Raw genomic sequence first — 23,370 nt, forward strand, 5'->3', positions numbered from 1 at the left:
GTCGTGGACACCCAGATTGTTTGAACAGGTAGATGACTGAGCACTATACCGGCTTGGAGATTGTGTGGCCATCTAAATGACATCCTCCGGATCAAATATTAATATAAATAACAGCAAACTGATGGGTCCTTCTGATGCCAGTGAAAAATCCGACTAGAAAATAGGATCTGGCATGAAGCCAACTTTACATCCATTAATCAGGGGGCCTTGGCTCAGTTGATAACACTCTTGCCTCTGACCTAGAAGGTCATTGGAAGGCCCAGCTCCAGGCTCTAGCATTTTAGTGTCGCAACTGAGGGAGTGCTGCGCTGTCCCAGGTGCTGTGTTTTGACAGAGATGTTAAACTGAGGCTCCATCTGCTCTGTCCAGCCAATGTAAAAGATCCAATAACACTGTTGGAAGAACAGGGGAGATCTCCTATTATCCTGGCCCCAACATTGATCTCTCATCCAGTACCACTAAAAAAGAGATTAAGTGGCCATTTATCTAATTTGCGTGCCCAGAATAGCTGCCACATTTGACTACAAGACCACAGTAATTGCACTTCAAAAAGTAATTCATTCTAAAGCGCTTTGAGGAACTCCGAGGTCATGAAAGGCATTATATAAATGCAAGGTCTGTCTTTCTTTAACTGATTGGAAAAGATACCCTGTCAAGTCATCACCTTTCATCATCCCCATCAGTGCGTTGTTCCAATACCAAGTGTTGCCATTGTTAACCATGATCAGAAATATCTTATCAGAAAACCTGTCAAACAAGCAAATGTTTAATGTCATTCACGGTGTAACTAGTCTCATACAGCAGTCAGTGTACTTCTCCCCAGATTTTGATTCAATTGTACAACATTGATGCATTTTCTCAGAGATTTATGTGAGAAAGAATGAACTTGCATTTATATAGCGCCTTTCATGACCTCAAGATGCCCTAAAGTGTTTCTCAGCCAATGAGGTATTTTTGAAGTGTAGTCACTGTTATAATGTAGCGGAACACGGTTGCTAATTTTTACACAGCAAGCTCCCACAATAGCAATGAAATAAATGACAAATAATGTGCTTTTGGTGGCTTTGGTTAGAGGGGTAAATGTCAACCCAGATTCTCATCTGCTCATCTTCAAATAGAGCCATGTATTCCTGGGAGGGCAGATGGGTTTAACATTTCATCAAAAAGACGGGCACCTCTGACAGTGTAGCACTCGCTCAGCACTGCACTGGAGTGTCAGCCTGGATTATGTGCTCAAGTCTCGAGAGTGGGGCTTGAACCCACAATCTTTGGACTCATGGGAAAGAGCACTACCACTGAGCCACGGCTGAAACCCTATCTTTGGGAGGTGGGTGACACTGGTAAGGCCCCATTTACTGCCCATCACTAGTTGCCCTGACAGAGTAGCTTGCTAGACCACTTCAGAAGAAATTAAGAGGGAAGTTTTAACCCCGAAAAATGGGTGGGTTTGGTTGGGTTGGGAATGGAAATATTTTAAAAATCTCAAACCAAAACCCAACTCACCCCAAACCCGCCCACTTCCAGTTTTGATGGGGCGGGGGGGGGCAGGAGTCGGGCAACCAATCCGGTCCCAGGAGGCGGGTTGCTCATTTAAATATTTGAATGAGGCTGCGTGCCTCATATTTTATCTCCACTTTAAGTTTAACCCTGACCAGTCTGGTATCCCGGGCCTCGGGAAACCCGGCAGCTAAAGGGAGATGAGGATTGCTGCATGGAAGAGGTAATTGCCTTTTCCAACTCTGCTTGTGGGCCAGGAGGAGCGAGAGGAATTCCCCCTGCACCCCCGCACACCCCCCCCAAGCTAATCTGCTTCCCTCCCAGCGATCAGACCCACCCCCCAGCGTGATCAGGACCCTGTCTACAATATCACTGACCCCCTCCCAATAGAGCCACCCCTCCTTGATCACAGAACCCCCCATGTCTGCCCCTGATCTCACACCGACCCAACCCCTCCCCCCGTGCTTACCCCCCCTGATCCTGTACCCAGTCCCCCATCTCGAGATCCCTTCCCTAGCAGCACAAACTTACCTGCCCCCGGGCTGTGGCCTCTGCTGCAACAGATCTCACTCCCTGCCCGATGGAGTTGAGCCTGTCAATCAGGCTGGCTACCGGGCAGGGATCCAGTTTATTAAAACTACGCCCGTTATGGAGTTAAAACTCTACAAAAACCAGAACTCCACGCCACCCGCCCCCTCGGCTTGGAAATCCCTCCCCAGTAAATATCGGGGCCCAAGAGTCAACCACGTAGTGTGCACCCGAACCACATATTGACCCAACTGGGTAGAGATTGCAGACTTTATATTAAAGATTAATAAATGTTAGAGGTCTACTTCTAGGTTCTACTGGCAGTCATCAATCCCTCAGGTTCCCGCTTATGGTTCATGCTGTAATATGACCTGCTGTACAGAATTAATGTGGTATAACTGCGGAATCGGGTGTTTCTCTCTGTTGCTAACGCATACCGAGCTACACCAAAGTGTTCCTGTTTTAAAGATCAGCAACATTATCATTTTGTATTGCAGGTAATTAAGTCGGTGGAGGAAGGTTATCGTCTCCCAGCCCCCATGGGCTGCCCTGCGGCCCTACATCAGCTAATGTTAGACTGTTGGCAGAAAGACCGCAACGAGAGGCCCAAGTTCATCCAGATTGTCAGTGTCTTGGACAAGCTCATTCGGAACCCCACCACCCTCAAGATCATTGATACCACAAGCAGGTGAGGACACAGAAACGAAAGCTTGGTGTTGCTTGCGGAGGAGGTGGGGCAGAGACGGTGTCTGTGATCGGGAAGGGGCTGATCTATGTTCCACAGATTTGCACTTGCCATTGTTCTGAATGAGCAACCCATCTCAGCTATTTTGCACATTGGGGTAGATGTTGGCTTTGGGCGATCGTGTGTCGGCAGCCCATCTTACATCAGTCCCAACTTTTATTTCCATTGAAGTCGATGGGGAGAGTTGTAAAACGAGCTGCTGGCTCGATATCACCCGTTTCACACTATCACACAAAGTCAAGATCTGCCCCATTACTTTCAATATCCTTTGTGCTGTTTGTGCCATTATTCCATTTGTTCTGAATTATTGAAAGACAGTGGTGCAGTTAACGTTGTGTATTACAGGACTGATGGAGCCTTCACTTACTGCTGCAATGGGGAAGGCAGAGAAAGCTTAAGAACTCTTCATTATAATATGTCCAAATGCTGGCAATTCATGGAATATTTTGACTATCAGGATAATGGAAAAAAGATTGGGAAGCTGTTACTTTGGATGAACTATAGTGTAAGCTGCACAGAATCCTCCAGCTGCTGCAGGGTCTGGCTTTAATCAAGATTCAGGTGGAGTTGCAAGTGATGGTTCAAACACAGTTTGTTCATTTAATTACACACAGCGAATCAATCCCTGTCTGAATACATGTCCCCCTTGACATACAAGCTGGACATTGTCTTTTTGGCTGGTACCTCCTGTGTGCTTTTTCAATCTTTTCAAAGAGTGATGGAAAAAACACTTGGTACAAATACAAATTGTTAGGCCGCTTTATTTCATCGATAGGGAACAGTTATAATCAGACTCACTTAGGAACGTAGGCTGGAGTTTTAATCTGGAGACGGGTAGGGAGTGGTGGGGGGGCTAGAAAGCAGGTGGGAAACCCGGGAGAATTCGTTTCCCTCAGGCCCTGCCTAATTTAACGCTAGGGCCTGATGAGCATTTCAAAACTCTGTTTCCCACCCACAGACAGCCTGATGCAGAGGCTGGCTGGCTGAAGACAGGTAGGCCTGTGGCACTAGGCCACAGAGAGGTGGGAAGGATCATGGGGTGGGGGGGGGAGGGGGCAGGGGGGTGAATTGGGGCCAGAGGATGATCAGAGGGGATGGTTGGGGGCCGGAGGATGAACGGGGTGGGGGGGGAATTGGGTCAGGGTTGGAGGATGAGCGGGGGATGGTCAGGGGCCAGAGGATGATCAGGAGGTTGGTCTGGGGTCGGAAGAGCATTGGGGTCAGAGGGGGGAGGCCATGAAGGTGATCAGGGGCTGGAGAGGGGGAGGTCGGAGGCCGGACAGGGGATCAGAGGCCTTATCGGGGGGAATTGGCAGCTTTGGATGGGGGAGGATGGAGAGTGATTGGAGGCCTCAGTGGGTGTCCAATTGCAGGGGGTGGGTGAGATAGGTACACTGGATCCAGCAGATAAGTGTAAAGGCACTTACCTCCTGGATACAGCAGTCCTCACCTCCCTTTAGATGGTAGGTTCCCCGAGGCCCAGGACCCGGACCAGCCCGAGTTATATTTGTAATGGTGGCTCACCATGAGGCACGCCAGCCTCATTCTAATATTTAAATGTGCGACCCGCCTCCTCCCCCTGAGAGAAAGGGATCACTGATTGCTTGCTGATTTGGGGGAAACTACTTCAAGGCCAAGCTCTTTTGCATTTTATCCACCTTTTTGTCTCAATGCCTTTTTAAAAAAAAAATATGTGTGAATACACTTTGCTTTAAAACACAATCCTGAAATGTAACCTTTTCCCATAAACCCTTTCTGTGGAGAAATGATCAAAAAATCCTGAAAAGTGACAACCACACTGACAGTAATATCATTCATCGCTGTCTGTTCCCTACTCGACGACTCACATCAAACATTAACCGGCGGTAACCGAGCACAAAGCATTAAAGTGCCTGTTCTCCTCAATGACCCTTTCCTTTTTGCTGTAGAATTGCTTCTTTTTCCATTATCCTTAAATGGAGATTGAGGCCTGCTTAGCATTGACAGAGTGAGTCGATGCTTATACCCTGATGTGTTTGGTGGAGTAAGATATCCTTCTGGTTCCAATACGTGTTAATATTTTATTTTTCAATTTCTCATTTGGTATCTCAGCATGTTTCCAGAGCCAGTTTGCATTCAACATACTGCCTTGTAAGAGAGACTGTAAATACCGCACCCTTGGGGAATCGAGAGAATCTGCTCGCTCACCAGTAACCCTTGAACACGGCGACATTGTAGTGACTTATGTGAGGATAAGGCTTCCATTTCACCTCAAGCTATTTTCTCTCTCGATAAGGCAGGCAGGCAGAAAGTATAATACATTGTCTGATCATGGGAATCCATCTGTTGTGAGAAGTGCCCAATTCTACTGAAGATGTCTCCCATTTAAGGCGACAGAGTATCGGTTGCTTCATCACTGACACAACTTGTATTTATATAGCGCCTTTAAAGTCGTAAAACATCCCAAGGCGCTTCACAGGAGTGTTATAAAACAAAAAATATATAAATTTGATACCGAGCCACATTAGAAGAAATTACAGCAGATCTTGGTCAAAGAGGTAGGTTTTAAGGAGCGTCTTAAAAGAGGAAAATGAGGTAGAGAGAGGTTTAGACAGGGAGTTCCAGAGCTTGGGGCCCAGGCAGCTGAAGGCACGGCCACCAATGGTGGAGAGATTATAATCAGGGATGCCAAGAGGGCAGAATTTGAGGAGCGCAGACATCTTGGGGATTACGAGGTTGAAGGAGTTTACAGAGATAGGGAGGGGCGAGGCCATGAACATCACTAACACAACTTGTCCCAGTCACAGAATTAACTCTTATTGTCATGTAGGTTGACATGCATTGTACAACAGAATCATCATACATTGATGTGGCATTCCTCAGACAGACCTACATCATACAATGGGAGATGTTACTGGACTAATAATCCAGAGACTTGGAAGAGAATGACATCCTTTATGACTGTAACAAAAGGAAGTTATCCCTCCTCGTCCTTCTCAACCTGCCTTTGACACGGTTGACCACTCCATCCTCCTCCAACGCCTCTCCAGCTGGGTGGGACTGCACTCATCTGATTCCACTCTTATCTATCTAATCGTAGCCAGAGAATCACCTGCAACGGCTTCTCTGCCCGCCCCCGCATTGTTACCTCTGGTATCCCCCAAGGATCTACCCCCCTCCTATTTCTCATCTACATGTTGCCCTTGGCAACATCATCCGAAAACACAGCATCAGTTTCCACATGTACGCTGACGACACCCAGCTCTACCTCACCACTACTTCTCTCGATCCCTCCACGATCTCTAAATTGTCAGACAGCTTGTCTGACATCTAGTACTGGATGAGCAGAAATTTTCTCCAATTGAATATTGGGAAGACCGAAGCCATTGTCTTGTTCCCCAATACAGGGACAGACTGAGGGACAGACGGAGGGACAGATGGAGGAATAGGCTGAGGGTCAGATTGAGGGACAGATGGAGGGACAGGGGGATGGACAGAGTGAGGGACAGAGTGGGGGACAGACAAAGGGACAGACGGAGGGATAGGCTGAGGGTCAGATTGAGGGACAGATGGAGGGACAGGGGGATGGACAGAGTGATGGACAGACCGAGGGACGGACTGAGGGACAGAGTGAGGGACAGACTGTTGGGCGGCAATCCCTGCCGCAGAAGGACACAGCGGTACAGCAGTTAGGGAGAGATCGCTGGAGAGCAGATGCTGAGAATGATGTGAGTAGCACGTGTAGCGAGTTGGTCTTACCGTAGGAGAAGGGTCCACAGCCAGATAGGGAATGGAAGACCAGCAGGAAGAGTAGTGCAAGGAAGGTAGTGCAGGGGTCCCTTGTGGTCATCCCCCTGCAAAACAGATACACCGCTTTGAGTACTGTTGGGGAGGATGACTCATCAGGGGAGGGCAGCAGCAGCCAAGTTCATGGCACCGTGGCTGGCTCTGTTGCACAGAAGGGCAGGAAAAAGAGTGGGAGAGCGATAGTGATAGGGGATTCAATGGTGAGGGGAATAGATAGGCGTTTCTGCGGCCGCAACCGAGATTCCAGGATGGTATGTTGCCTCCCTGGTGCAAGGGTCAAGGATGTCTCGGAGCGGGTTCAGGACATTCTGAAAAGGGAGGGAGAACAGCCAGTTGTCGTGGTGCACATTGGTACCAACGACATAGGTAAAAAAAGGGATGAGGTCCTACGAAACGAATTTAAGGAGCTAGGAGCTAAATTAAAAAGTAGGACCTCAAAAGTAGTAATCTCGGGATTGCTACCAGTGCCACGTGCTAGTCAGAGTAGGAATCGCAGAATAGCTCAGATGAATACGTGGCTTGAGCAGTGGTGCAGCAGTGAGGGATTCAAATTCCTGGGGCATTAGAACCGGTTCTGGGGGAGGTGGGACCAGTACAAACCGGATGGTCTACACCTGGGCAGGACCGGAACCAATATCCGAGGGGGAGTGTTTGCTAGTGCTGTTGGGGAGGAGTTAAACTAATATGGCAAGGGGATGGGAACCAATGCAGGGAGACAGAGGGAGACAAAAAGGAGGCAAAAGCAAAAGACAGACAGGAGATGAGGAAAAGTGGAGGGCAGAGAAACCCAAGGCAAAGAACAAAAAGGGCCACTGTACAGCAAAATTCTAAAAGGACAAAGGGTGTTAAAAAAAACAAGCCTGAAGGCTTTGTGTCTTAATGCAAGGAGTATCCGCAATAAGATGGATGAATTAACTGTGCAAATAGATGTTAACAAATATGATGTGATTGGGATTATGGAGACGTGGCTCCAGGATGATCAGAGCTGGGAACTCAACATCCAGGGGTATTCAACATTCAGGAAGGATAGAATAAAAGGAAAAAGAGGCGGGGTAGCATTGCTGGTTAAAGAGGAGATTAATGCAATAGTTAGGAAAGACATTAGCTTGGATGATGTGGAATCTATAAGGGTAGAGCTGCAGAACACCAAAGGGCAAAAAATGTTAGTGGGAGTTGTGTACAGACCTCCAAACAGTAGTAGTGATGTTGGGGAAGGTATCAAACAGGAAATTAGGGGTGCATGCAATAAAGGTGCAGCAGTTATAATGGGTGACTTTAAAATGCACATAGATTGAGCTAGCCAAACTGGAAGCAATACGGTGGAGGAGGATTTCCTGGAGTGCATAAGGGATGGTTTTCTAGACCAATATGTCGAGGAACCAACTAGGGGGGAGGCCATCTTTGACTGGATGTTGTGTAATGAGAGAGGATTAATTAGCAATCTCGTTGTGCGAGGCCCCTTGGGGAAGAGTGACCATAATATGGTGGAATTCTGCATTAGGATGGAGAATGAAACAGTTAATTCAGAGACCATGGTCCAGAACTTAAAGAAGGCTAACTTTGAAGGTATGAGGCGTGAATTGGCTAGGATAGATTGGCGAATGATACTTAAGGGTTTGACTGTGATGGGCAATGGCAGACATTTAGAGACCGCATGGATGAACTACAATAATTGTACATTCCTGTCTGGCGTAAAAATAAAAAAGGGAAGGTGGCTCAACCATGGCTATCAAGGGAAATCAGGGATAGTATTAAAGCCAAGGAAGTGGCATACAAATTGGCCAGAAATAGCAGCGAACCCGGGGACTGGGAGAAATTTAAAACTCAGCAGAGGAGGACAAAGGGTTTGATTAGGGCAGGGAAAATGGAGTACGAGAAGAAGCTTGCAGGGAACATTAAGGCGGATTGCAAAAGTTTCTATAGGTATGTAAAGAGAAAAAGGTTAGTAAAGACAAACATAGGACCCCTGCAGTCAGAATCAGGGGAAGTCATAACGGGGAACAAAGAAATGGCAGACCAATTGAACAAGTACTTTGGTTCGGTATTCACTAAGGAGGACACCAACAACCTTCCGGATATAAAAGGGGTCAGAGGGTCTAGTAAGGAGGAGGAACTGAGGGAAATCTTTATTAGTCGGGAAATTGTGATGGGGAAATTGATGGGATTGAAGGCCGATAAATCCCCAGGGCCTGATGGACTGCATCCCAGAGTACTTAAGGAGGTGGCCTTGGAAATAGCAGATGCATTGACAGTCATTTTCCAACATTCCATTGACTCTGGATCAGTTCTTATCGAGTGGAGGGTAGCCAATGTAACCCCACTTTTTAAAAAAGGAGGGAGAGAGAAAACAGGGAATTATAGACCAGTCAGCCTGACATCGGTAATGGGTAAAATGATGGAATCAATTATTAAGGATGTCATAGCAGTGCATTTGGAAAATGGTGACATGATAGGTCCAAGTCAGCATGGATTTGTGAAAGGGAAATCATGCTTGACAAACCTTCTGGAATTTTTTGAGGATGTTTCCAGTAGAGTGGACAAGGGAGAACCAGTTGATGTGGTATATTTGGACTTTCAGAAGGCTTTCGACAAGGTCCCACACAAGAGATTAATGTGCAAAGTTAAAGCACATGGGATTGGGGGTAGTGTGCTGACGTGGATTGAGAACTGGTTGTCAGACAGGAAGCAAAGAGTAGGAGTAAATGGGTACTTTTCAGAATGGCAGGCAGTGACTAGTGGGGTACCGCAAGGTTCTGTGCTGGGGCCCCAGCTGTTTACATTGTACATTAATGATTTAGATGAGGGGATTAAATGCAGTATCTCCAAATTTGCGGATGACACTAAGTTGGGCGGCAGTGTGAGCTGCGAGGAGGATGCTATGAGGCTGCAGAGTGACTTGGATAGGTTAGGTGAGTGGGCAAATGAATGGCAGATGAAGTATAATGTGGATAAATGTGAGGTTATCCACTTTGGTGGTAAAAACAGAGAGACAGACTATTATCTGAATGGTGACAGATTAGGAAAAGGGGAGGTGCAACGAGACCTGGGTGTCATGGTACATCAGTCATTCAAGGTTGGCATGCAGGTACAGCAGGCGGTTAAGAAAGCAAATGGCATGTTGGCCTTCATAGCGAGGGGATTTGAGTACAGGGGCAGGGAGGTGTTGCTACAGTTGTACAGGACCTTGGTGAGGCCACACCTGGAGTATTGTGCACAGTTTTGGTCTCCTAACTTAAGGAAGGACATTCTTGCTATTGAGGGAGTGCAGCGAAGATTCACCAGACTGATTCCCGGGATGGTGGGACTGACCTATCAAGAAAGACTGGATCAACTGGGCTTGTATTCACTGGAGTTCAGAAGAATGAGAGGGGACCTCATCGAAACGTTTAAAATTCTGACGGGTTTAGACAGGTTAGATGCAGGAAGAATGTTCCCGATGTTGGGGAAGTCCAGAACCAGAAGTCACAGTCTGAGGATAAGGGGTAAGCCATTTAGGACCGAGATGAGGAGAAACTTCTTCACCCAGAGAGTGGTGAACCTGTGGAATTCTCTACCACAGAAAGTAGTTGAGGCCAATTCACTAAATATATTCAAAAGGGAGTTAGATGAAGTCCTTGCTACAAGGGGAATCAAGAGGTATGGCGAGAAAGCAGGAAGTGGGTACTGAAGTTGCATGTTCAGCCATGAACTCATTGAATGGCGGTGCAGGCTAGAAGGGCTGAATGGCCTACTCCTGCACCTATTTTCTATGTTTCTATGGTGGTTGAGAGGGCGGAAGCAGATAAATTGCGGGGTTTACAGGTTAGCTTGTTGGGCCGGAGGGAAACAGTCCTGATCCTACTGGCCCACAATCAGTACTGTAAATACATGTACCTCATGAATCCTCTCCCTTTAACTGCTGGATTTAAAAATAGATTCACTGTTAAAATGGAGGCACACAGCCTCCTTAAAAGGTATCAATGACAGACCCGTCTCCTGCCCTTTATCCTGCCTCCGTCAAAACTGCAAGTGGATGGATTCGAGATGGGTTGGGTTTCTGTTTCAGATTTTTTACCTCCCACCCGAACCAAACCCATCCATTTTTGCAGGTTCCAATTACCCCCCAATGTCTCGGCCATTAGGAGTTTGAGAATGGGTTGTCAGTGGAGGAGCAGCAATGCTCCCCAGGCCCCTCGATGAAGCCACAGACCACCCCTCCGCCAATCGTAACCATAGAGGGAGGGAGTGAGAAATCGATGGTCTTGTCCGTAATTGAGACCATTGGAGTAGAGATGTCATGGGAGACGGCCGTGAAATATAGGCTGGAGTTCATACAGAGAGAGAGGTTGCATTGGAAGCTGGTGATCATCATCATAGGTAGTCCCTCGGAATCGAGGAAGACTTGCTTCCACTCCTAAAGTGAGTTCTTTGGTGGCTGAACAGTCCAATACAAGAGCCACAGACCCTGTTACAGGTGGGACAGACATTCGTCGAGGGAAGGGGTGGGTGGGGCTGGTTTGCCGCTTGACCTCTTCATGCTCTCAGCATTGAGACTCGAAGAGCTCAACGCCCTCCCGGATGCACTTTCTCCAACTAGGACGGCCTTCGGCCAGGGTCTCCCGGGTGTCAGTGGTGATGTCGCACTTTACCAGGGAGGCTTTGAGGGTATACTTGTAACGTTTCCGCTGCCCACCTTTGGCTCATTTGCCATGAAGGAGCTCCGCATAGAGCATTTGCTTAGGGAGTCTCGTGTCTGGCTTGCAAACTATGTGGCCTGCCCAGCGAAGCTGATCGAGTGTAGTCAGTGCTTCAATACTGGGGATGTTAGCCTGGACGAGGACACTGATGTTGGTCCACCTGTTCTCCCAGGGGATTTGCAGGATCTTGCGGAGACACCGTTGGTGATATATCTCCAGTGACTTGAGGTGCCTTCTATACATCATCCATGCCTCAGATCTATACAGGAGGGTGGGTATTACTACAGCCCTGTAGACCATGAGCTTGGTGGTAGATTTGAGGGCCCGGTCTTCAAACACTCTTTTCCTCAGAAAGGCGAAGGTTGCACTGGCGCACTGGAGGCGATGTTGAATCTCCGCATCAATGTCTGCCTTTGTTGATAGGAGGCTCCCGAGATATGGGAAATGGTCCACGTTGTCGAGGGCCATGCCATGAATCTTGATGATTGGAGGCCAGTGCTGTGCAGCGAGGACAGGCTGGTGGAGGACCTTTGTCTTACGGATGTTAAGCGTAAGGCCCATGCTTTCATATGCCTCGGTGAATACATTGACTATATCCTGGAGTTCAGCCTCAGAATGTGCGCAGACGCAGGCGTCGTCCATGTCCTGTAGCTCAACAAGTTTAGGTCCACTCCAGTGGGGAGCTTGTTGGCTGTGAGGTGGAGCATGGCGGCGAGAAAGATTGAGAAGAGCGTTGGAGCGATAACGCAGCCCTGTTTGACCCCCGTCCGGACGTGAATTGGGTCTGTAATGGATCGTCGAGGAGCAGGTGAAGGATGTTGACATACCTTTGAAAGCTGGTGAATTTGGAGGAGAGACAGCAAGATGGAGATTAAAATAATGAAGGATGAGAATTGACTGAATGTAAAGGCTGAGGGAAGAAAGAAAGGAGAGAAGGTTGGTGTGGGACAGACGAGGAAAGGCAAGAGGGCTGGAACAAGGTATGGTTCTCAAAGTATTTGCTTAATTAAATTAAGAAAACTTATTTCTTCCAATAGATGTAGTTTAGTAGTTACCTCAATGCTGTTTCCCTCCATAAGGAGGAAGGATTGGTGCTGACTGTGGACTGTTTCACAGCTCGAACTCCCACTCAGCTGGTCATCAATTGGTGCCTCTGTGTAGATTGCAACTTGTCTGCGTTGTAAAGTCCTGTCCCTTCAGTACAGATTCACATGAGGCATGTAGTGAAGTCAAGGTCACTCTGGACCTGAACCTTTATTTCACAGCTCTGGAATGCTGCACTTGCCTGAGACCTGTCCTTATATACTTGTCTCTTGCAAGTGCACCCATGGTGGTAAGGTATTCTGGTGGTTACAGGTCATATCTTATTACAGTCATGTATAGCATGTTAGGATACAGTTATATATAATAATGTAAGATACATGACATCACCCTCCCCCAAGGTCTTATTGTCTTTATAGGTTCAGGTGGTCTACGCTCTCGCATGGAGCGTCTGAGTTGTGGTTCAGTTGTTTGCCTTGGTGTCTGTTTTTCTTTGGGTGTGGTTGCTGGTATTTCGCCTGGGCTGTCTGTTTCGATTGGTGTGATTGTTGTTGACTCACCTGGGCTGTCTGTTGGGATTGACCTTTCCTCAGGTTGTTCCCACTGTCTGTCCACCAAGTGTGGTGCGAGTTCCACATTGTAGTCTGCCTCTGGTTCCACAGTGTTGTTGGTAAATCTGCTTTTGACTTGGTCTGCATGCCTCCGGCAGGTTTTGCCATTGTCCATTTGTACTACCAGTAGCCTGTTTCCTTCCTTGCCCGTTACTGTCCCTGCAAGCCATTTGGGACCACTGCCATAGTTTAGTACAAACACTTTGTCCCCTATCTCATTCCATCTCCCCCTCGAATTTCTGTCATGGTACTGAGTCAGCTTACGGCGCTTTGCCTCAACGATTTCGTGCATGTCTGGGAGGATTAATGAGAGCCTTGTTTTTAAAGTCCTTTTCATCAACAGTTGTGCGGGGGGGATCCCAGTCAGTGAGTGCGGACGAGATCTGTATGCCAGCAGCAGTCGCGACAGGCGACCCTGCAGCGTGGGACCTTGGATTTTAAGCATGCCTTGTATAATGATTTGCACTGCTCTCTCCGCCTGGCCGTTGGAGACTGGCTTGAACGGTGCCGCCTTGACGTGATTTATGCCGTGGTCAATTATAAAGTCTTGGAATTCTGCGCTGGTGAAGCACGGACCATTGTCACTGACCAATATGTCAGGGATTCCGTGCATTGCAAACATGGTTGCGAGGCTCTCCACAGTGGTGGAGGTTGTGCTCGAGTTTAAAAAGGTGCATTCGATCAACTTTGAAAATGCATCTACAACTACGAGGAACATTTTGCCCATGAATGGGCCCGCATAGTCTACGTGCACCCGCGACCACGGTTTGGTAGGCCAGGGCCAGGGGCTCAGTGGAGCCTCCCTGGGGGCATTGCTGAGTTGGGCACAAATGGTGCACCTTCGGACGCAGAGCTCCAAGTCCGCGTCAATACCAGGCCACCAGACGTGGGATCTGGCTATGGCCTTCATCAGAACGATTCCCGGGTGCTCGCGGTGGAGCTCCCGGACAAATGCCTCTCTGCCTCGTAGAGGCATGACTACTCGGCTGCCCCACATCAGGCAGTCTGCTTGTAGTGATAGCTCATGCATGTGCCTGTGAAAGGGTTTTAATTCCTTGGGGTAGGCATCGTGAGCCTCTGCCCAGTCATCGGTTAGGACACATCTTTTTACGAAAGATAACGTGGGGTCGCTGGCCGTCCAGGCTCTGATTTGGCGAGTAGTCATGGGCGAACCTGTGGACTCAAAGGCATTGATTGCCACGACTATCTCACAGTCCTGTTCGTCAGACCGTTCCGTGGTCGCCAGGGGTAGCCTGCTGAGCACGTCGGCACAGTTGTCTGTGCCTGGTCTGTGCCTTATGGTATAGTCGTAGGACGCCAGCATGAGTGCCCACCGTTGAATTCGCGCCGAGGCGTTGGCATTTATTGCCTTGCTGTCGGATAGGAGGAACGTGAGGGGCTTGTGGTCGGTTTCTAATGTGAACTTGGCCCCGAAAAGGTATTGGTGCATCTTTTTGACACCGTACACGCACGCGAGCGCCTCCTTCTCTACCATTCCGTACCAACGCTCCGCCCGCGAAAGTGACCTGGAGGCATAAGCTATGGGTTGTAATTTGCCCGCACTATTGATATGTTGCAAAACGCATCCGACCCCATACGCTGACGCATCGCATGTGAGAACTAGCTTTTTACCTGGGTCAAAGAAAGTCAAAACACTGTTGGAACACAGAAGGTTGCGTGCCTTATTGAAGGTCCGTTCCTGGGCGTCCCCCCAAAACCAATCGCACCCCTTCCTGAGTAGTACATGGAGAGTGCGTGCTTAAGTTCTGAATTAAGTTCCCAAAGTAATTGAGTAGCCCGAGAAAGGTGCGCAGTTCTGAGACATTCCGGGGCCTGGGTACCAGGCGAATTGCTTCTGTTTTGGACTCTGTTGGGCAGATTCCATCAGTGGCAATCCTTCTGCCCAAAAATTCAACCTCGGGTGCAAGAAACAGGCACTTGGATTTCTTGACTCGTAGTCCTACCCGATCCAACTGCGTTAGTACTTCCTCCAAATTACGGAGATGGGAGTCGGTGTCCCTGCCCATGATAAGTATATCGTCTTGAAATACAACCGTCCCCGGGATGGACTTGAGCAGACTCTCCATGTTGCGCTGGAATATGGCAGCTGTCGATCTGATGCCGAATGAGCATCGATTGTACATGAAAAGGCCTCGATGTGTGTTGATGGTGGTGAGTAGCTTGGATTCCGCGGTCAATTCTTGCATCATATACGCAGATGTGAGGTCTAATTTTGAGAAAAGTTTACCTCCAGCCAATGTGGCAAATAAGTCCTCCGCTCTGGGCAGCGGGTACTGGTCCTGTAGGGAGACTCTGTTTATGGTAGATTTGTAATCCCTACAGATTCGTACGGATCCATCAGGCTTCATGACTGGGACGATGGGACTTGCCCAGTCGCTAAATTCCACAGGTGATATAATGCCTTCCCGCAGAAGCCTGTCTAGTTCGTGTTCAATCTTTTCCCTCATCACATAGGGTACAGCTCTGGCCTTGTGATGGACCAGTCTAGCATCCTGTGTGATGTAGATTTTGACTTTTGCCCCTTTGAAAGTGCGCACACCTGGCTGAAAGAGATGTTCAAATCTCTTTATAACTGTTGAGCAGGAAATCTATTCCTCTAATGACATGGCATGGACATCATCCCATTTCCAGTTTAGTTTTGCCAGCCAGCTTCTCTCCAGCAGTGCTGGGGGGTCTCCGGGGAAAATCCACAGGGGAAGTCGGTTCACTGTCCCTTTGTGTGTGACAGAGAGCATGGCGCTGCCAAGGACTGGCATGATTTCTTTGGTATAGGTCCTTAGTTTGGTGTCGACCCTTGTGAGTTTTGGTCTGTCTCTTTTATGCGGCCACAGTTGTTCAAATTGTTGAGCCCCCATGAGAGATTGACTCGCTCCCGTATTCAGCTCCATGTTGACAGATATCCCTTTGAGTAGGACCCTCATCATTATCGGAGGCGTCCTGTTGTAGGAGCAGGAGCCATTGATCGTGTTGACCCGCTGTACATCGGTGTCCCGGGTACTGTCCCCACCACTTTCTGGTCTGCTTTCCAACCCATCCGATTCGTATACCAGCCGAACTGCCGTTTTTTTGCACATGCGGGCCAAATGCCCTGTATATTCACAATTTCTGCAAACAGCCTGCTGAAATCGACATCCCCTTGAAGAGTGCTCACCCCCACACCTCCAGCACAGACCTGTTCAAAGAGTTCCCAAAAAATGAGCTGCGTCTGGCTGATCTCTCTTGAGCTTCTCTCAGTTTGTAGTTGATTGCTCGCATTGTGGGTTGATGAGGTGTGAACGGCCGTTTCTATGGCCCTTGATGGCTTCTGCCTGCTGTTGAGAACCTGTTCTCACGGTTTTATCTGTGTGTGGGGGTAGCAGCTTGTTTAGTGCTGTGAACTTCTTTTCCAATATTTTGTTAGTTGTCGTACCTGCATTGTAAATTAACCTCGTTTCTTCTTCCCCTACCAAGAATGTCTGTGCAACCAGTGCTGCTGCCTCTAAGGTCAGGTTCTTGGTCTCTATGAGCTTTCGGAATATGCCTGTGTGGCCTATTCCTTCAATGAAAAAGTCTCTCAGCATTTCTCTCCTCAGTTCATTGGAGAACTCATATAAACTAGCCAACCTCCGAAGTTCCGCCACGAAGTCGGGTATGCTCTGGCCCACACAGCGTCTGTAGTTGTAGAACCTGTGTCTGGCCATGTGTTGGCTGCTCGCTGGCTTCAGGTGGTCTCTTACCAGTGTGCTCAATTCTTCAAACGACTTGCTTGCTGGTTTCTCGGGTGCCAACAGATCCTTCATTAAAGCATATGTTTTCGAGCCACAGCTGGTCAAGAGATGTGCTCTTCTCTTGTCTGCCTTATCATCGCCTAACCAGTCTTTGGTTACAAAGCTTTGCTGGAGCCTTTCTATAAAGTCCTCCCAATTGTCTCCCGCATTGTATTTTCATCTGATCCGTTGTTCGCCATTCGGTGGATTCTGTAATCCCGTAACTCATCGCCACTGTAAAGTCCTGTCCCCTCAGTACAGATTCACACGAGGCATGTAGTGAAGTCAAGGTCACTCTGGACCTGCACCTTTATTTCACAGCTCTGGAATGCTGCACTTGCCTGAGACATGTCCCTTTATACCTGTCTCTTGCAAGTGCACCCCTGGTGGTAAGGTATGCTGGTGGTTACAGGTCATATCTTATTACAGTCATGTATAGCATGTTAGGATACAGTTATATATAATAATGTAAGATACATGACATGTGTAGTCATTTTCTTCTGCTTTCTAACCCCAGACACAATGTCACGCTTCAACTCAAAGCCCTAAAGCTCACAATTAAATGGCAAAATTCAGCCAATGACAGTCATCAGAGCTCGAGTATCTGCCAAGATTGGATTTAAACCCTTGGCCCACTGGACCAGATGTTAAATGCTTTGCTGCTGAAGTTACCTTTCATCATTTGAAATAATTCCACAGACATTCTGTAACTCTATTCCCTGTCATCTTGTCTCATTGTAAACATCTGCACTTAAACCTTATCCAGTGTCTCAAATTTCTCCCAAAACTTTAAAAAAAAACGAAATGCATTTCTCTATGTCTTTGCAATATCAGAACTAGACGTATGTTAAGTGAGAGGTTTACAGCTGTACAGAGTTGACCATATTGTTTTCACTTCAAACCCCATTGACATGTAATGCAGGTGTTCAAAATAATTTCAGTGAAACTCTGCGGCTTTGATCGAAATTCGGCAATAAATCATTATCACCTGATTGATGCTTAATGTCGGCAATCCTTGCCTGGAGCCTCGTCCTTTGAAACCCCACTTCCATTCGTAACTCAGATTCAATTCAGATCATGTTGAACAAATTGAATCAATTAAATTAAATCGAATCCTCCATCTACATAAGGACACCAGCGATCCTGTTAGAATGAATAGGATATGTTGGGTAATGTTACCTATACAACACAGGACCTTACCAGGATGAGTCATCATCGTTAAAGGCAAAAGGTTCACATGTGTTTCAATGAAGGACCTACTATTCCAGGTCCTGAACTATATGTTGAAAGGTGGAAGATGCCTGTGCATGGATTTTTTTAACGTGTGGTGACCGTTGCAAACCAGCCACCACACGGGCTTGACAGAGCTAGGTCTTGGTCCAGTGGCAAGGATTAACCAAGACGACTGGAGACCAGCTCTGCTGCATGGACCTAGCGCGCACACATATCGTAGTGTGGGCTGGCCCTTCGTGTCCCTGGGCCCTCGCCTCTTCTGGGCCTCGAACTCACACCTCTCCTGGGCCCCAATCACGTCCCTCTACAATCTCTCGCTGCTCCTTCGCCCCGACCTCGCCACTCCTGCAGTACCTGCCCACGCTCCAATCAGAGACCTGGATCTTGGTGACGTCCAATCCAGTCTCACTGCCGTTGCTCTCCTGCCCCAGCACATGCTGCTTCCTGGAGTGGTATGTCCCCACGCTGCTCCTTCCGCTCCCCGGCCTATTCCCATGGTGCTCGCAGGCCGGGGGTCACACAGACTGCTGGGCTAGGCCACCACGCTGCTCCTTCACACAATCCATAAGAAAGAAGGGTTGCTGATGAGACAAATGGAAATGCAATTGTCGTGCACTCGAGAATGTCCGAAGCAGGAGTTAATAATCTTACTAGCTGGTTGTGAATGGAGTTGTGCACTAATCTAGTTGGTGATGCATATCTTCCACGGGCGAAAAAGTTTATTTTTTTCAAGCTGTTTGAACAAATCCCACCAGCACCAACCACAAATGACATCAGTCACATCAGGAACATCTTCGCCAGTTCAGGAGTTTTAAAGTGAACTATTCTGAGGAGAGACAAGCTTCTGTTTTCCAGGAATAAAAAAATTCTCCAAAAGGACCTCAGTGTATATTGTTATTTAAGGCTACTAAGGGATATGGAACAAAGGCAGATAAGTGGAGTTGAGATACAGATCAGCCATGATCTACTTGAACGGGGGAATAGGCTTGTGGGGTGGAATGGCCTCCTCCTGTTCCTGTGTCCCTAAGACACCAATTCCCCATTAACACGCGGGTGCCATTTAATATCTTCTTCAACATTGCACTTGGGAGAAAATGAGTTCCATGATTTAATTTGTCACTTGTCCAGATTGATTCAGGCTGTTTCATTTACATGGTGTCTTTTAAATGTGATTAGCGGCAAAAGTGGAAAATTAAATGCGCTGCTCTAGATAGCAGAATGTGGAAACTTTGGGGTGACTAATACAGAAATTAAAACTTCATAATTAAGACTTAAAGGCTAGAGGCAAGGACGTGCCTCCAGTTTCTCTCAGATGCTGCACTGTCGCAGAATATATCGATGTTATAATGCTAGCAGTGAGCAATGTCTGATGAACAATGGGATTGTCAGTATCAGTTTTATGCTCCCGCGCACTTTTTATCTTGCAGACTGAGCAGTCCTCTCCTAAACAGAAGCATCCCCAACTTGATGTCCTTTGCCTCTGTGGATGAATGGCTGGATGTCATTAAAATGGGACGTTATAAAGACAATTTTGCAGCTGCTGGTTATTTGTCACTGGGCCTGGTAATGCGGATGAACATGGAGTGAGTACCGAGAGAGTGGCAATGATTAATGCTGTGAATTAATATGATGGATTTAAATGCCCATTTTGCAGTAAAATCTATTGAAATTAAACTTTATTTAACTTCCAATTCCCCCCCCTGCCCAATAAATCACTCCCTGTGGTGCATTTTGAGTTCCGTGTGCCATTTGCTCGATTTGGAAAAATGTTTGAATTCAACTTTCAGCCCCTGCACCAATTGTGTGCCTGCATCCAACCAGATGGAGATTTCAAATGAAAGGGTACAACACGATCAATGATATTACAGTCTGTGCCTCATCAGCACCTGTGGTAAAGCTGTCCCTGTTCCAGCAACTCTGTGTGTGAAACTTTGTCTTCTAATTCTAACCTTGGCTGGACCACACTTATAGAATGCTGTGTAAAAACCTGGTCGCCATATTATAAAAAGGAGAGGGTGCAGAGAGGATTTACAAAGATGATATCAGAAATGCGAGGGTATACATATCAGGAAAGGATGAACAGGCTGGATCTCTTTCTTCTTGCCAAGGGGTGAACTAATCAAGGTCTTTAAAATTATGAAAGGTTTTGATAGATTAGATACAAAGGACTAAAAATTCGGTAACTCAGTGCCCCCCGTTAGTGCCCGAGAAGGACAGTGCCGAGCCGGTGAGCTCTCTCCGACCGAGCGCCGTGCTGGCAGTGCCTCCCGCAACCTACCGGCGCCGCTGAGAGTTCGCGCTGCACACTCTAGCCCCACCCACTGGGTGATGTCACCGGGTGTGCAACGCCCCTGTAGCGCCCGGCGCTACTTCCAACAGGCGTCACGGAGAAGCCGCCGGGGCGATAGTCCGAGGGGGAGTTGTTGGGCAGTTACAATGATTTTTCCCATTAATGCCTCTCTCCTGCATGCTGCACACTGGGGTTTAGCTGCCTTGGCTTTTCTGTCCCTTTAGGCGCTGGCATTCCTGTTTCCGAGCACCAGAACATCAGCAGCGCGCCCGTGATAGCGCCCCAGGAACCAGGGGTCGCGCCCGGAGCGGGGTGTGGGACACTTCCCTTAGCACCTCACTCCCCTCTTGGGGTGCTAAAAGTGAATATCCCGGTTGGAGGCGGTAAACATCGCCCAGCACTAAAGTTAGCGACCAGCCTGTGTGACCACCTCAACCCGGGCCTTACTGAATTTTTAGCACAAAGATGGTGTTTCCACTTGTTGGGGATGAGCAAAACTAGAGGCCATCAATGTAAGGTAGTCAGCAAGAAATCCAACAGGCAATTCAGAAAAAACTTCTCTACCCAGAGCATTGTGAGAATGTGGAACTCGCTATCACAGGGAAGGGTTGAAGCGAATAGTATTGATGCGTTTAAGGGGAGGCTAGACAAGCATATGAGGGAGAAGGGAATAGAGGGTTATGCTGATAGATTTAGATGAGGAAAGACGGGAGGAGGCTCGAGTGGAGCATAAACGCTGACATGGACTGGTTGGGCCGAATGGCCTGTTTCTGTGCCGTATATCCGGTGTATGTAATCCTATATAATTCTATATAATTGCTCCCTTTTTTCTCCTAGCAATGATCCTGAGTCTCGTCACTCTTATTACTGATTCATGAACTGTTGGACACACTCTTTCATTATTTATCCTTCCACGGCCTTTTATAATTTTCAAAACCTCTATTTGATCCCCTCGTAACCTTCTTTGATCCCATTTTGCCAAACCCTTTCCATGACACTATAACCTCTCTTTCCCGGTGTCAGTTTAATAAATTGGAACGGGGTGGTGCCGTGGGTTACAGCACAGACTGGGGTCAGAGTTCAAATCCAGGCCAGCCTGCTGACAGTATCCTCTGCTGGCTGTCAGCGTACTGTGTGAAATGGACTTGTCCTGTTGCAGCCCAGCCCCCAATGGGCATTGGCCCATACAATGATGCTGTCCTGCCTTTGGCACTGATCTGTGGCATTGCTCAGGCCTGCTGGTGGCTGATGGGAGGCACGGACAGGTTCCCAGTAGGGACTGCCACCCTACAGAGGTAGAGTAGTACTGTCTGCTGTATACCTGACCTGGGAGCTCTTGATTCTGATCGTAGATGCAGAGAGAAACACAAAGCTTTGGGCAGTGGGGTTGGTTTTGAATTGTTCAAGTAATGAGGTAGAACAGACATATCCTCCTTCTGTGCTGTACATTTCACTTGCTCTATTATTCTTCCCTGTGCCTTTTCCATGACTAATATTCTTTCTATAATGGGGTGCTCAGAGCTGAACACAATTATTCACCTGTGATCTCGCCAATCTCTTGTGCAAATTCAACATAATTTCCTTACTTTTTATGTTCAATGCTCCAATGTATGAAATCTACACCCTAGTTGCTCTTTTTATTGTCTTTTCTACTTGCACTCCCAGCATAAAGTCGATATATTTGCACCCTCAATCACTCTGTTCCTTCAGTCTGGCAGCGGGAAAGTATGGAGGGGCATTTGATTGGGGCAACTGGTGCCCATGCCACTATGGGTCCATCTCCAGTGCCCACCAGCACCAATCAATCAGAAAATCTGCCTGCAATCAGAGCCTGATGCTATTGAGCCCCACCCTGTCCAACACGACACGCCCCCAACCCCCATACACCCCTGTGTAATTGGCTTGTTTCCAGTCGGATCTGCTGGAGTTATGGTGGAAGTCTGATGGAACCCCTGAGAAAATTTGGGGCATAAATGACTATTTAGGGTCATCATCATCATCACCATAGGCAACGATGTCTCCGCAAGATCCTTCAAATCCCCTGGGAGGATAGGCACACCAACATCAGTGTCCTCGTCCAGGTTAACATCCCCAGTATTGAAGCACTGACCATACTAGATCAGCTTCGCAGGGCAGTCCACTTAGTTCACATGCCAGATACGAGACTCCTGAAGCAAATGCTTTATGCGGAGCTCCTTCGTGGTAAACGATCCAAAGGTGGACAGCGGAAACTTTATAAGGACACCCTCAAAGCCTCCCTGGTAAAGTGCGACATCACCAGTGACACCTGGGAGACCCTGGCCGAAGACCACTCGAGGTGGAGAAAGTGCATCCGGGAGGGTGTTGAGCTCATCGAGTCTCAATGCAAAGAACGTGAAGAGGCCAAGCGCAGGCAGCAGAAGGAGCGCGCGGCAAACCAGCCCCACCGACCCCATTCCCTCGACGAATGTCTGTCCCACCTGTGACAGGGTCTGTGGCTCGCGTATCGGACTGTTCAGCCATCAAAGAACTCACTTTGGGAGTGGAAGCAAGTCTTCCTCGATTCCGAGGGACTGCCTCTGGGGGAATGAAAACATAGGCAGTCCCTCGGAATCGAGGAAGACTTGCTTCCAGTCTTAGAATGAGTCCTTAGGTAGCTGAACAGTCCAATACGAGAGCCACAGTCCCTGCCACAGGTGGGACAGATAGTGGTTGAAGGTAAGGGAGGTTGGGACGGGTTTGCCGCACGTTCTTTCCGCTGTCTACGCTTGTTTTCTGCACGCACTCGGCGTACATGTACATTTAGGGTACACGTCCTTTCACTGTTCTTTTCCACAAAATGTATGACTTCACATTTCTCTGCACTGAGCTGCATCTAGCATCAACATGCTCACTCTATTAATCCCCTGCAGTCTGCCTCACAAATTGGTATCATCAGAAAACTCAATATCATTCCACGTGCCGATGTCTAAATCATTTATATAAAGGATATAAGAGGTCTCAGCACAAATCCCTGGGCATCCCGCTATTCACATCCATTTGGCCCTACCCATCGCTTTTTGTTCCTTAGCCATCCCTCAGTCCATGCACTCCAATCCCTTTAATACCATGTGTCATACTTTTCATCGCAAGTCTCTCAAGTGTCACCTTGTAAACAACACTCGCACATTCCCTTTATCTACACACTCTGCGATTTCCTCAACAAATTCAATTAAAT

General features: G+C 47.9%; 1 protein-coding gene across 1 annotated transcript in view; it reads left to right on the forward strand.

The window, feature by feature from the left end:
- The window catches only part of epha8 (eph receptor A8), a 676,976-nt gene that overhangs the window by 642,712 nt on the left and 10,894 nt on the right, over positions 1–23,370 (forward strand). Inside the window, exons 15-16 of the mRNA XM_070860109.1 lie at positions 2,523–2,713; positions 19,312–19,467. Coding sequence (XP_070716210.1) covers positions 2,523–2,713; positions 19,312–19,467 — 347 coding nt within the window. The remainder of the gene's footprint in view (positions 1–2,522; positions 2,714–19,311; positions 19,468–23,370) is intronic.

Source organism: Pristiophorus japonicus, chromosome 18 (genome assembly GCF_044704955.1).
Source record: "Pristiophorus japonicus isolate sPriJap1 chromosome 18, sPriJap1.hap1, whole genome shotgun sequence".
Classification (NCBI taxonomy): domain Eukaryota; kingdom Metazoa; phylum Chordata; class Chondrichthyes; family Pristiophoridae; genus Pristiophorus; species Pristiophorus japonicus.